The 15325-nt window shown below is 42.4% G+C and overlaps 1 protein-coding gene across 23 annotated transcripts in view; it reads right to left on the bottom strand.

The window, feature by feature from the left end:
• Window positions 1-15325, bottom strand: part of RALGAPA2 (Ral GTPase activating protein catalytic subunit alpha 2) — a 328431-nt gene that overhangs the window by 299122 nt on the left and 13984 nt on the right. For all 23 annotated transcript variants that reach the window (XM_082743139.1, XM_082743124.1, XM_082743140.1 and 20 more), the window contains exon 2: window positions 264-374. In XM_082743139.1, coding sequence (XP_082599265.1) covers window positions 264-374 — 111 coding nt within the window. The remainder of the gene's footprint in view (window positions 1-263; window positions 375-15325) is intronic.

Here is a 15325-nt window from a genome sequence, read left to right as displayed (position 1 = left end):
TCTCCTTCCATTTTCCCTGTAGCCATTTGTTGTCCAATTAACAGCTGTATGAGAGAACGTTCCAAGGAAACAAAGATGCTAACAACCATTGCAATCTCCCAGCATTGCTGAGTCTGGCAAGAAAGGAAGCTTAAAAGCATATAACTTGTGGCTAAAGAACATACAACGTCTAAAACTTTCTGAATCTTAAAAAAAAAAAAAAAAAAAAAAATTTAAAAAAAAAACCTTTGTGTATATAAAAAAAAATTTGTAGAAATGCTTACCTTTTAATTTCAAACTATTTTCCAGTGTTATAAAATTTTCATAGAAGATGAAATATATCTGAGAATAGTTGGTCTCAAAAAACTGTTTAAGATCACTTGCATCCACATTATCTGAAAAGAAAAAGTTACCATTATGACAATAATCTTATACAACTATCGGAATTCACAAACCTTTTCAGAAATGAAGGAAAATAAAAACTAGTCACTATGAGATAAAACAGAACAACAAAAATAGTATTCCCATCCATTTGCTCTCCACAAAGAGATCTCAGTTGGCCTGGGGCCCCTCCTCCATAGGCAGACCCCTCCAGGAGACTGATTCAAGGGCCCAAGAGCCATGGGGGCACAGCATTCAAAGAGGAGCTAGAAGGCTAGAGGCTAGTACAGGTCTGGAGAGGGAAAAGATGCCTTCCTGTTAGGGGTGGGGAACAGAAGTTTGTGGAAGATGTGGCTTTCACATAGGCCATAAAAAGGGATAGGTCTGTCCATCTGAAAAACAATTCTGCTGCTGGAGTCATACATGGTCCAGTCTCTCTTCTCCTCAGCTGACCTGAGACCAGCTCAAGAGAACTAGCAGGCACTGCCTAGCATCCCCACCCACTTCCACCTGGGCCACTGGTCAAAGCCTCCCAGGAGAGCTGTTCCACTCCTGTTTGGACACAGGGAGGTCTACCACACGTTCCCAGAGTTGCCCTGAGCAGTGTTTCTCCCTGTTGGACTAGGGCTGGTCAACCAGGACTACGGCTAGAAAGGCAGGTTGTACAGGGAGCTTGGCCCAGCAATAATTATTAGCGCCCAGCAGCAACACAGCCACTTCATCCAGGGGCCCAATTATCCCTCATAACTCTAGTGGGAGTACTCAGCCACTGTCAATACACCTTTGTACATTTTCCTTAGCCAAGAGGTTGTTTGTACCATTTACAACAAGGTCCTGACCAAGGTGTTAGCTCTTGGGAAGAATACACTAGTCTTCTCAAGAAAATTAAGAACAGCTTCTTCAAATTCTGCAGGGATTACTCAAGAAACAAATGTACATCTATTCAGTCTATGATAAAGTGGATTCAATTGAATTTTGGGGTCCTAATACTGTGACTAGATGCGAACACATCCATTACTATATTTAAATTCTATAAACTTAACACTAACACTGGTGAATCTAAGGAGTTGTTTTCCTCTGAGAACCATATAGGGTTTTTCATTAAAAACAACAACAACAACGAAAAACAAAACAAAACAACAACTAACAAAAAATTGACCTGGTTCTTTGAAATAACGCACAGAAGGTGTTTGTAAAGTCATATCAGCTGCCAATTTCACACTCTATTTTCTGCTCCCAAATAAGCACACAGAGCAGTGGAAGTTCCTAGTAACTAACAAATTTACCTGCATGAGTGCAGGTAGCAATGAAACTAGTATTATCATTCTTATGAGCTATGTGATCTTGCCGAGGAATCCTTGAGAGCCTTTCACAGAATGTGTGGTTCCAAGAAAGAATTCTGTTCATTTTCACTCCAGTATGAACTGCTAGCCCATCCACCCCTGTTTCCTCTGAAGCATATTTCACCAGTCAGCTCCTACTGGCACTCACTAGTTGCTGAAATATCACCAGTCTACCCAGAGACTAGGTCAGTGCCTCTGCTTTTGCCCCATTGGCTGGTTCTCCCTGGGTCATAAAACACATCTCACTTCACTTCATTCCTGATGGAATCCCTCCCAATGGAATTATTGACTTAATTATGAAGGAATGATCTGACTTCTTTTAGAGATACCACCAACCCTACAGAACCCCCAGTCCATTCCATTCATCATTATGTCCCCTGCATCTAGCACAGTATTTATCTAGTTCAATATCTTCTTGAATGAGTTGAATAAAAGAAATAGCCTGTAACATATATGCACATTAACATATATAACATATAACAGTGATAGGATAATGGCCACAAAGTGCAAACCATTAACTAGATCATATGCCTATAGGCATATAGGAAAGAAACAGCCTCACCTACTTTCAAATCCTGGGGACTATCTAGAAGAGATTTCACCCTTCTGCTGAGGATTCCAGATTTCACCCTGCAAGCTAGACTCTCAATGCCTGCTGCCAGCTGAATTTCTCCATAGGAGGGTCTATAAGTCTCCTCAAATCAAACATGTCCAAAGGACATGTCCCCTCAAATTCTGTTCTTCCCTCGGGCCCCACCACCCATCCAGCTGCTCGTTGTCCCAGGTTCTTCTCACTCCTCACAGCCCATCTCCAGGGTGACAGTTCCACCTCTAACATGCTCCAGCCCTAGGGACTTCATGCCCTCCACGGCCCTGCCTGGCATATGTCACCATGAATCCTCACCCAGGCGGCAATATGCCCTCTGCCTGGGCTCCTGCTTCTGCTCCTCCCCTCCACTGGCTGTCCTCCACCGGTCAGCAGAAAGACTGAACACTGTAAATCAAACCCCGTCCTTCTTCACTCAAACCTCCCAGTGACCTCCATTAGTTCTTACAATCGAAACTCATGACCACAGCCTACAAGGCCCTATGTAGTTTCCTCCATTCAATGCCAATATCATTTCACAGCATTCGTCCTTCACACCCCACACTCCAGCCACCATGGCTTCTTTCTATTCCCTGAACTTCTCAAACACATTTTCCATTTGGGCTGCCTCTAGTATGCTGCCCCCACCCCCAGAGCCCACAGAGTTCATTCCCTCTCATCCTTCAGAACTGGGATCACACAATACCTCTTCAAAGAAATCTAAAAGTGCACCGTATATCATGCTTCACATGCCATCTGATCACCCTGCCTTCTGCCTTCACAGACTCTGTAATGGCTGGATGCCTGACTGCTCACCAGTGAACAGGCCTTGGACACACAAAGTCATAAGCAAGCAAGCAGTTTCCCTGGCATTGAGGATGTGGGTGGACTGACACAGCAAGATGACACAGTGAGGTTACTGGGTGATCGACGACTCCCTCATCTTCCCTGGATCCTCGTTGGTCCATCAAGTGTACTCAAATAGAGCAATCTGAACAAAGAGGGTTAAGGCTGAGGAACACTCATACAGACTGAGATGCTCTCATGCAACCAAAAGTCCAGGTAATAGCCACCTTCCTCCTCAGCCATTCACTATCTTTCTTGTGGATGAGGGAATGGATGGGACAGAGCTTCAAATACTCACCATCAAGACCATTAGATACCTTTCAGGTAACCTGATAAACAGGGAAACTAAGAGCATAACATGTATAACATCCTCAGTTTTATTTATAAATATGAGGACTGCTTCTTGGTCTAAGAGTCCTCTTCATATAATTTCTTCCTACTACAGCACTTAAGATTCATTGAAATTCTCTCATTTATTCATTTCCTTCTTCACTGACTATCACTCCACTAACTAGAATGGAAGCTACATAACAGCAAGACACTCATCCGATTTGTTCATGGCTCTATTCCTAGCCCCAGGAACAGAGTTTGGGATCCAAAAGGTACTGAAGATGTATTTGTTAAATGAATAAACAATCAATATTAAATATTTTATATCTCTAATTCAATAGCTGAAAGGACTGATTTGTCTGATTGTTTAAAAGCAAGACTCATCAGGTGAATCTTTAAAAGTAAGCCTAGACCTTGGAAATGGAGACCACAGATACTGTAATTTAGCATCCTGCACAAGGGAAAACAAGAAAGTAAGAAAGGGTTGATTTTTAACAGGGCTAACTTCAAGAAGCATAAAGACAAGGAGGAAGGCTTCATTCAGACAAAACAATGAACAACGAAAAACAAACAAAAACAACTATGACAAGAAACATCCTTAGACAGCCTTTCTTTTGAACTTTCATTTGAACATTACTGAGCCAGTACCCATGCCAACTTGCCTTGAGCCAAGTGCTAGGAAATTCAAAGACAGTAAGATACGGGCTTTGAGGGTACAGAAGGAAACAAGTTAACACATAAGGCACCATGATCAAAGCTGATTCAAGGCATCAAAGCATGGAGTAGACAAAGCCACTTGGAGAGGGTGGGAAGATTAATTAATTAATGTTATACATTTATGCTTTATAAGACACTTTCAGATATTTCTTTTATTGGACCTTCATTCATAATCCTGTGAGGTAGATAGGGCAGGTGTGATTGAGATAAAGAAACCACAGGTTCTATGTGACTTGCCCAAGGTACCACAGTCAGAGATGTGGGCAGAACTCCCATCTGGTCTCCCAACTCAAATCTGAACCACACAAAGGTCACAGAGACAAGGGGGAATAAATCAAAACAGAAATCAGGTCAGGAATATATGAAAATAATCATCACCTTGGGGATGTAAAGGAGAGCCGAATAAAAAAGAGCAGGAAGATAAGTAGACACGTGAGAAATGAGGGGAGTGAGTGGCACAGAAAATGGGAACAGTCAATTTCCCCAAGAAGGAGTCCTGAGAAGCACCTCAGCACTCATGGTGAGCAGTAAGCAAAAGAAAGGAGGGAAAAGTGCTGAACAACAGAGCCCAGGCCACAAACTGCCTTTGAGGTGGTGATTTTCAGCCTTCACAGACACTAGCACACTGCCTTAACTATCATCACAATGCCCAGAGAAGTACATTCAAACAGAGAAACAACCAGCTGAGAGCTTTACAGGGCTAGCGGTCATTCCTGAATTTTTTTAAAGAAATCTTTAATTTCTTATTCTCCTTTACCACCAACCAAGAGCCAATATACTGTTTCTATTATTTTCCCACTTTATCTCAAAAATAATCTATAAACCACACACACCAGCTAAAACCTCTTGTTGACAATTATTTCTCCCTATCTAGCTGAAAGGCAATAGCAAAGGTTGAGGGCAAAACCTCCAGAGCAGATTGCCTGAGTAGTCCAGAAGCTACAGGGTCTTGGACAAGTTTTTTTTTTTTTTCTTTTTCTTTTTCAGTGTTCCAAGATTCATTGTTTTTGCACCACACCCAGTGCTCCATGCAATATGTGCCCTCCTCAACACCCACCACCAGGCCCTCCCTAACTCCCATTCCCTTCCCCTCCAAATCCCTCAGTTTGTTTCTAAGGGTCCACAGTCACTCACTGTTGGTCTCTCCCTTTGATTTCCCCCCACTCACTTCTCCTCTCCTTCACCCAATATCCTCTGTGCTGTTCCTTATGCTCCACAAGTGAAACCATATGATAATTCACTCTCTCTGCTTAACTTATTTTACTCAGCATAATCTCCTCCAATCCCATCCATGCTGATAGAAAAGTTGGGTATTCATCCTTTCTGATGGAGACATAATATTCCATTGTATACATGGACCACATCTTCTTTATCCATTCATCTGTTGAAGAGCATCTTGGCTCTTTCCACAGTTTGGTGACTCTGGAAATTGCTGCTATGAACACTGGGGTACAGATGGCCCTTCTGTTCACTACATCTGTATCTTTGGGGTAAATAGCTAGTAGTATAATTGCACGGTCATAGGGTAGCTCTATTTTTAATTTCTTAAGGAATCTCCACTAATGTTTTCCAAAATGGCTGCACCAACTTGCATTCCCACCAACAGTATAAGAGGGTTCCCCTTTCTCCACATCCTCTCCAACACTTGTTTACTATCTTGTTAATTTTGGCCATTCTAACTGGTATAAGGTGGTATCTCAATGTGGGTTGTTTCCGTTTATTTGTTGTTGGGGTTTTTTTTGTAATTTTATTTTTTTCAGTGTTCCAAGATTCATTGTTTATGCACCACACCCAGTACTCCATGCAGTATGGGATGGCTCACCCATCCCTTCACTCCCCACTTCTCCAAAACCCTCAGTTTGTTTCTAAGAGTCCACAATCTCTCATGGTTTGTCTCACCCTCCAATTTCCCCCAACTCAGTTTTCCTCTCCATCTCCCCATGTCCTCCATTTTATTCCTTATGCTCCACAAGTAAGTGATACCATTTGCGAATTCACTCTCTCTGCTTGACTTACTTCACTCAGCATAATCTCCTCCAGTCCCATTCATGTTGATACGGAAGTTGGGTATTCATCCTTTTTGATGGAGGCATAATATTCCATTGTATACATGGACCATATCTTCTTTATCTATTCATCTGTTGAAGAGCATCTTGGCTCTTTCCAGAGTTTGGCAACTCTGGCCATTGTTGCTATGAACATTGGGGTACAGATGGCCCTTCTGTTCCCTACATCTTTATCTTTGGGGTAAATACCCAGTAGTGCAACTGCAGGGTCACAGGTTAGCTCTATTTTTAATTTCTTAAGGAATCTCCACACTGTTTTCCAAAGTGGCTGTACCAACTTGCATTCCCACCAACAGTGTAAGAGGGTTCCCCTTTTTCCACATCGTCTCCGACACTTGGGGTTTTTGGTCATTCTAACTGGTGTAAGGAGATATCTCAATGTGGTTTTGATTTGAATCTCCCTGATGGCTAGTGATGATGAATTTTTTCAAGTGTCTGTTAGCCATTTTTATGTCTTCTTTGGAGAAATGTCTGTTCATGTCTTCTGTCCATTTTTTGACATGATTATCTGTTTTGTGTGTGTTGAGTTTGAGGAGTTATTTATAGATCTTTGGATATCAGCCCTTTGTCTGTAGTGTCATTTGCAAATATCTTCTCCCATTCCATGGGCTGTCTCTTTGTTTTGTTAACTGTTTCCTTTGCTGTGCAGAAGCTTTTGATCTTGATGAAGTTCTAAAAGTTCTTTTTTGCTTTTGTTTCCTTTGCCTTTGGAGACATGTCTTGAAAGAAGTTGCTGTGGCCAGTGTCGAAGTGGTTACTGCCAACGTTCTCCTCTAGGACTTTGATAGATTCCTGCCACATGTTGAGCTCTTTTATCCATTTTGAGTTTATCTTTGTGTATGGTATAAGAGAATGGTCAAGTTTCATTCTTCTATACATAGCTGTTGGACAAGTTTTTGAAGCACTCTGCCTCAATTACAAAGTCAGAAATGGGGCCAACAATGGTTCCTATATTACAGGACTGCTGGGGGGATAAAATGAGCATGTCAGAGTGCAGTCCGCATTACACAAATGTTAGTTGTATTATAACTGCCTAGTTCCTGAGAAAGGCCATCTCACCAGGTGGGAATAACCAGCTTCACCTACCTGTGAAGCCATAAAACTCAATGACTCATGAAACTCATACACTTAATGAGACTGGCTTTATTAAACGCACTTGATCCCAATAAAGCAATAAGCACTACCACCAAACAAACCTATGAAAGCAGTGGGATTATCCCTTCATTTCCCTTCACATATACTCCTTTTCAATACCATTTCGACTCCTTTTTAATTGAGAGGATCATAACAGAGCCTCCCAAGAACCTGCTTCAGCAGATCCCAGGAAGCACCAAAGGAAGGGGAAGGATCTTTACCCCACTTAGGAGCCCCAGTGGAAACTCTCAAAAGGAACAAGGAGCTCAGTTCAGTTTTTCCCTAGGAGGGAATGACCCCCCAGGCCTTTCTAGGGCTCTATTCCTCCTGCTCCACATCATTCCCCACCCAGAGAACTAAGAGCCTTCCCAGCCCTGCCTACACATCGAAGGGTAAATGAAGATAGTATCATTTACTTATTTACTAGTTTACTCAAATTCCCTAGACAATGGCACTGAAAGCATGATACTCAAGATTTCAGACTGTTACAGAGAAAAAGAGGAAATAAACATTGAAGGTGAACTTGACCACTTAAAACACAATTTAGAACAGTGAGAACAAGGAAATAAACTAATCAGACACAAGACAGAAAACACTGACAAGGATAAATGTCAGCAGTAATATCCAGTTATTTAAAAGCTAATATGACTCTGGTGATTTCACCTTCTAACAACTGCCTTAGTCCTCCTTCCCTCTGTGGTAATTTGTAAAAATGCCACAAATTCTTCTTTACTTGAAGCCACACCTTTGGGTGATGCACACCCTCAAATGATTTGGGGCAACCAGTCCTTAGAAATATGACCCACTGGTGGCTGGAGAACCTCAGGCAGTCTCTGCTCTAAGGAATATGAGGAAACTCCTAGAGCTGCACCCAGCCCACAGTGGAGCCAACCCCACGTAACCGGCAGCCAGAGGCAGAACCACCCTAACCTATGGAGACTGATGAGGAAGAAAAACAGACACTTGTTGCCATAAGACCTATGTAAGCCATGAGGTTTGGGAGGGGCTGTTATTCAACATTATTGTGGAAATGTTGATGGGGAAGAAGAAACTCATCACCAAGCACCTTCATTGGCCATGAAGGACAGCAAGCCCATGAAGAGATGTCCTCAAGGATAACATTATAAGGAAAAGCAGAAAAAATGGATCTGAATAACAGACGCTGGCCATTGATACAAACTTTCTGTCAATGGTAATCCATGTGAACCAGGGTGCAGGCAAGACTCCTTTTGCTGACACTGGCCAGCAGATTTTAGAACTTCCTGTGTGTGCAGTATACTGTGCCAAGGGCAGATGAATAACCTGGAGCTTCATACCTGGTAAGGAGGTAAAATCCACTCAGTGAAGCCCTTTTGAGACTCAGCGAGTAATCAGGTCATAAGACAGCAGGTATGCTGATTGTGCTTCAGTGCTAAATCAGCACTTTTATCGTTATCATTATTATGAAAGAGAAATATACATCAGCAGAATGCATCTATTTACAGACCTAAAAATGTCCCTTGTACCGATTATATGCAAATGCAAAATCCTGGTGTGGATGAAATACTACCTAGCAGATGAAAGGTTCAGCCCCAGTCCATCAGGGCTGTGAAAGGAGATGTGGTCAAGGACATGTTGGGAGAAGTCTGGTGGAAAAGGGTGAATCAGGAGTTTGGCCTAGTCATCCCCCAAAGTCAGCTTGCAGGTAAGGACACCTGGCATGACCCCCACCAAAAGCCCACCACACAAAATTATTTCTAGAAGTTCTGGAAAGCTATAAGAACTCAAAGAGAAAAGACTACCTGCAAGCACACTTTTTCTCACACCATGGAGACTTCAAATTTCAGAAAAACTCTCTCAAGTGCCATGTTTTCAATCCACATCCACTTTTAGGTATAAACATCATTGAACATATTTGACATGGAATGACTCCTGATTAAGCAATAAGGTACTGAAGATAACTCTTACTCCATCCCATGCCAACATAAAAAGATACTCCCCTTCCTACTGCCCAACACCCCGCCCCTATTCCTCACCTCCCCATAAGACGCCTGACACCAGACTCAATAAATAGACAACCATTAGTCTAGGCACACACCAGGGACGTCCCCTCTGGCCTTCCACCCTGGTTTTCATCCATGTCCCTAGAAATCCAAGTTTCCCCACAAGATCCATATCTATGACTATCACTTCTACATGGCTCTGGGCTTCACCTAAACTCACCCCAGCTTCCTAACCACAATGCTTCCATGCCCTAGATCCAAAAAAGCTTCCCAAATCTCCTCTCCTGCACCACATCCCTCTGGCTCCACCTAAAACCTGGAGTCCCTTGAGGGGCTGCTTCCCCCTAGATGGTCAGGTAAGCCTTTCATTAGTCCTACACCACATACTGAGGTCGGCATCCTCCCTGCTCCCCACTGCAATATTCAGACCATGGCAGTGCTCCCCTCATGCACACCAACACTTCTTTGCTATTTGCACAACCAGTCTGCATGCTAACTAGCCCACCCGCCCGAGCTGCACACGGTCTTTCACTCATCCCAGCAAGTTCTGAGAAGATTTCAGGGCCTGGCTCACTCCTTCTCTTGTAACTAGCACTGATTTTGTCATTTACAAAGGTCATTCCTCACTTTCACACCCCAATGAGGCTGTCCTTCACCCCCTCTCCCACCGTGCCTGCCCATAACACAGCTTAGACCCAGACGCTGCTTGTCACCTCCCCACATCTGGGGCCCCAGTTTTGTTCCTCTCGCCTGTCACCCACCATTTCCCCTTCTCCCTGCTCACGCTTCTAGAAAGTGAATTCCAACTCTTCAATCCTACCAGGTCCTTGAACCCAAAGACCCCACTATCTGTCACTATCTATATAGGCTCCTTAAGTCTTCACTTCTTTTTCCCCCTATTTGGTTTCCACAGCCCATCTTTTTAATCAGCCCTTGCACTGACCACCCCTCAATGCCCTCCCTTTCCTCTTTCCATATTTACTCAAGAGAACCCCAGTCTCAGTTTTGATCTTGAATCAACTGAATGTACTTATGTGCACACAGGCCATGTGCTAGACATAAGAAAGGATTTTCAAAATTGTTTCAAATACTTAATACATATGTGAAAGAATAAGTTTCTAAATATGTAGCTTGTGGTAAATAATAAAATAAAAATAAACACTTTAAACCCACCCACCCAAGCAAGCAACCAAGCAAATCAGGCTTTCACCCCACCATTCAAGTGAGCCCCATCCACACTGTTCATCCAATTTGCAGTCCTCTCCAGGGCCAACAGTAGATACACGTCTGCCTGTATGCCCAAGCACCACCAGGCCGGCCCAAGAGAAGGAAAAGGCCCCTAGAGCCCTGGCATAATGATTCTGGAAGCATATTGGGGCCTAAACTATATATTCCTTCTTGCAAAAAGTGAGCCAAACTCGTCTTTTAGCTTTGCTGATAGTTTTGTTTTTTGTCTATATTATAGCCATGTTGTATATACCAGTTAGAGGGCAAAATTTTAAATTATTCCCTAAAAATATACACGCATCCAAAATTTTACCATAATTGGTGATTTACTTCCATATTATCCACAGCATTTCAACTAAAAAGTAAGAGTGGCCTAGAGAGACACTATTGGTTTCCCTCTAGCCCTCCACCCCACCCATTCCCACAGTCAGATCTTTCCTCTTCCTAATAGAGCCCCTATATGTTCAGGGCTCATCCTCCCCCCACAAAGTCATGTCCTTTCAGGAGACTGGCCTATCCCTGGCCCTAGGGGGTAAGACCTGATGCTGCTGAGCCTATTACAGTGCAACACGCCCCTTGCAAGTGATAGGTTTAGGCTCAAGCCTATGACCCAACACTGTTCAATAAGAAATGGGAGGAATTCTGGTGGAGATGTCTGGAAAAGAGTCATTGTTTTTAAGAGACACAAAGCATTTCCTCTTTTCCTGCCTCTGGATGTTGTTCTATCTCGGTGCAATGCTTGCAAGGGCTGTAGTCATTTTGTTACCTTGAGGACAAGCCTGCCACACTGAGGACACTAAGGATGGAAGGGCAGGGAGGCAGAGAGGGTCTGGGCTGTTAACATCAAAGAACTGCTGAATGAATTAGCTGGCCTGGGGCTCACCCTGCCTTGGGGCTGCTTTATAGGAGGAAAAAAAAAATCCTTATTATTTGTATTTGGGTTTTCTGTTTTCTGCATCGAAAAACATCTTTGTAAATACTGAAATAAAATCTGACAGTTGAACAGGAAACAGTTATCAGTTGACTGAAGAGGTTGTAAAAGATATCCATCCTGGGGCACCTGGGTGGCTCAGTGGGTTAAGCCTCTGCCTTTGGCTCAGGTCATGGTCTCAGGGTCCTGGGATGGAGCCCAGCATTGGGCTCTCTGCTCAGCGGGGGAGCCTGCTTCCTCCTTTCTCTCTCTGCCTACTTGTGATCTCTGTCAAGTAAATAAAAAAAATCTTTTTTTTTTAAAGATATCTATCCAATTAAAATGGATTATTTTCATTTTTTTATACTTAGAAGGTAAACTAGATGTAGAAAGTAAAAGTCTTACAAGTCAGGAAGATATTTATACTTTGTTATCCAGGACTGACAATCCCTATGTAAAAGTAATTCTATATAAAGATGTAACCCAATTACCTAGCACTAATGTTTTAAAAAGTAGAGCTATGTTATTTAAATATTTTGACATACATTTTTCAAATACAGGATCCTAGGATTTTTTTAACCAATATGAAGTACCAATATAATAAAACATAAATATATACCAATGACATACAATGTGTAAATCATATGTGCTTCATATACATTTTAACATATCTATTCCTTCAGTAGGATCAAGTTTCATCACACTTTTTAAGTCCTTGCAAAATTGCTTCTACTTTTCTTGATCTGAATTGGGGTTAGCCTATATTACAGTCAAAACCACTCATCAGGGAGTCACTGATAGAAATAAAACAGATAAAGCAGGAGCTAGCTGGTAACCTCTACCTGAACCCATCTCCAAAAACTAAGGAAGCAGAAAACTGGTGATGAGGGCAGAGAGAGCCATCTTACTAACGTCAAGTAATTGTTAATAATTATAGTAACAGCTTACAAAAGAGCTTTGATTATATTAACTTACTCAAACCTCTATTTGCCATAGGAAGCAGGCACCATCTTTATGGCCAGTGGAAGGTCACAGAGGTTAGCTCACTGCCAGACTCGAACCCAAGCAGTCAGGTAAACCAATATTAACAGGAAGTGATCAAGGAGGTACAGGGAAGCATAACTGGACAATGATTTTTTAAAAGATTTTATTGATTCATTTGAGAGAGAGAATACGAGAGAGAGAGAAAGAGAGAGAACTAGGAGTGGGAGAGGGGCAGTAAGAGAGGGACAGGGGAAGAAGACTCCCTGCTGAGCAGGAGCCTGACACAGGGCTGGATCCCAGAACTCTGAGTTCATGATCTGAGCTGAAGTCAGATGCTTAACCAACTGAGCCACCCAGGTGCCCCGAAAATATGACTTTTTTAAAGCACATAGATCTGGTAGAAGTCACAGAACTTAAGAGTTACTAAATCTAAAAGTGGACTGACTCAGAAGTTGGTTTATTTAGGACACCAAAGTCAGCTTGCATGTGGAAAGACCCTCCTCCGGGACAGGTTAAAAAGGTGGTCTTTCTATGAAGTTACCTCAGCCAAGGCTGAAATGGCCTTCCCCAAAGGCTTCTCTTTACCTCTGGAAATCCATCACAATGTCCCCTAACCTGCCAGCAGCTACAAACACGGCCCACTACATTTCTTACACAAGAAACCAAAGGCCTCTGGTCACCAGGCAGCCTCTTCTCACCACCAGTCTTCAATCTGCTAGCAGCATAAGAAAGCCAGAAACCCACAACCTGAGGAACAGGTGGCAGATCATTTGTTAAGTCTAGTGGAACATAAGAAAGCCAATTAAGTATTATGTAAGTCTTCACTTACTCATGTGGAAAAATGTCCAAGGAATGTGAAGTCAAAAGTCTAGGGTTAGACCATGCATAATGACTATTCATGTAAAACTGTGTTTCTGTGTGCTGCACACAAGACAGAAATGGACAAAGAGGGAGAGAGACAGAGAGAGAAGAGGATGCACGTAAGCAAGAGCAAGAATAGAAAACGTGATTACCAAAACTGGAACAATGGACATTAGGAGATTGCAGAATTTGAAGAACTTTCTCATACTTGAATTATTTTTTGCTTATTTGTATCATTCAAATGTTTATAGAGCACATTAAATTTCATAACCCAAAAAACTATGCACAATATGGATGAAGCTTGAAGGCTTTTTGCTAAGTGTAGTAAGTCAGACAAAGAAAGATACATATATACTCAATGATCTCACCTCTACATGGAGTAGAAAGAAAGAAAGGCCTCATTGGAAAAGAAATCAGACTTGCTGTTCCCAGAATAGAAAGAAAGAAGAAAAAGAGAAGAGAAGAGACGAGAAGAGACAAGACGAGATGAGACGAGACAAGACTCATTGGAAAAGAAATAAGACTTGCTGTTACCAGAGAGGGAAGGTAGGGTGGGAGGGGGAACTGAAGGAGGGGGAAAAAAATTATATATATTTTTTATTTTGGGGAAAAATAAAGCTGCCAGTGTGTTTTGGAAGATTTTTTCAGATATTTTTCAAAGCCTGAGTATTTACTATAAAAAAGAAAAGAACAACTCAGTGAAAATGACACCTGACTATAATGTTCTCCAAATTTGTCTTACTCTCCAACTTTGACATACAGTGAAGACCCATACAATATATTAAATAGTATTCTCACCAAGACCAAAATGCCCCCAAATAGCAAATAACTTAAATTTCTTCTGTCCAACACTTTAATTAAAGTTATACTATAACAATACACATGTTGTAGATAATGCCCTGTAATGACCTCGTTTGCTGTCTTTAGGGAAAGCTGTGTTTCTCTAATTGTCGTTTATCAGGAAGTATAGAAAAATAATAGAGTCAGGCAGAAAGAAATTACCTCTGCCCAGACACTCAATAACTTGCATTGACTTAGGGACAAGCACATGTGTGATGCCCCGGCATGGAAAAGGTGATGACATTTTCAATCATGATAAGGTTCATTTACAAGACCAGGTGGCCATAGCATACACTCGGTCACGTTTCTTCATTCTGTGTAAACCTGGCACCAACAAGCAGCTGCCAGAACAGAATCTCCATTGGGGATTCCATCAGCTGGCAACAATGGTTTATAAAAATCAGGTCTTTTCAGGTTACACTGAGCCAGAGATTAAGACTCCTTTCAGGTCTTTCCACTACGAAACGTAATATAAAGTACAAATGGGGCCCTAATTTAGGGGGCTCCTGAAATGAAGCTAACCACTGGCTTCTCTTTGCAATCATTTATATAGATGAATTAATATTACCCTGACCAATCAACATTTTCCTGTGCTCATACTTTTTTAGCAGCTGGCAGATGTATCTCCATTTTTAGTCAACATCAGGGGGAACTTTTTTTTTTTTTTTGAGAGAGAGAGAGTGCACGCCAAGGTGGGGAGGAGAGTGAGAGGAGAGCAGAGGGAGAGGGAGAGAGAGAAACTTACACAGATTCCATGCCAGCCAGCACAGAGCCTGACACGGGGCTCAATCTCACAACCCTGAGATCATACCTAAGCCAAAATCAAGTCAGATGCTTAACTGACTGAGCCACCCAGGCATGCCAGGGTTACTCTCACTATGGCTGCTTCTTGCCTCTTACTGAAATTTGGGCTAACATAGCAAGCCTACCTCCACACTATTATAAGCCTGGGCTGCTGTGTGGGCCGTGTTACAGGGCCCATGGCAATCTAGCTTTTCTGTCCCATGGGCTGTAGCCAGCCTGTCTTCTCATCACTGCTTGGTGCCACAATAAGGACAGACACAGGCCATGTGTGCCCACCTTCTGCAAAACCTGCTCTTGCCATGGCTTCCACAGCTACTCACTTCTCTTCTCCAACA

The sequence above is a fragment of the Mustela nivalis genome, assembly GCF_964662115.1.
Source record: "Mustela nivalis genome assembly, chromosome: 8".
Classification (NCBI taxonomy): domain Eukaryota; kingdom Metazoa; phylum Chordata; class Mammalia; order Carnivora; family Mustelidae; genus Mustela; species Mustela nivalis.
The sequence above is the reverse complement of the archived record's forward strand: the minus strand, read 5'-3'. Positions and strand labels throughout refer to the sequence as shown.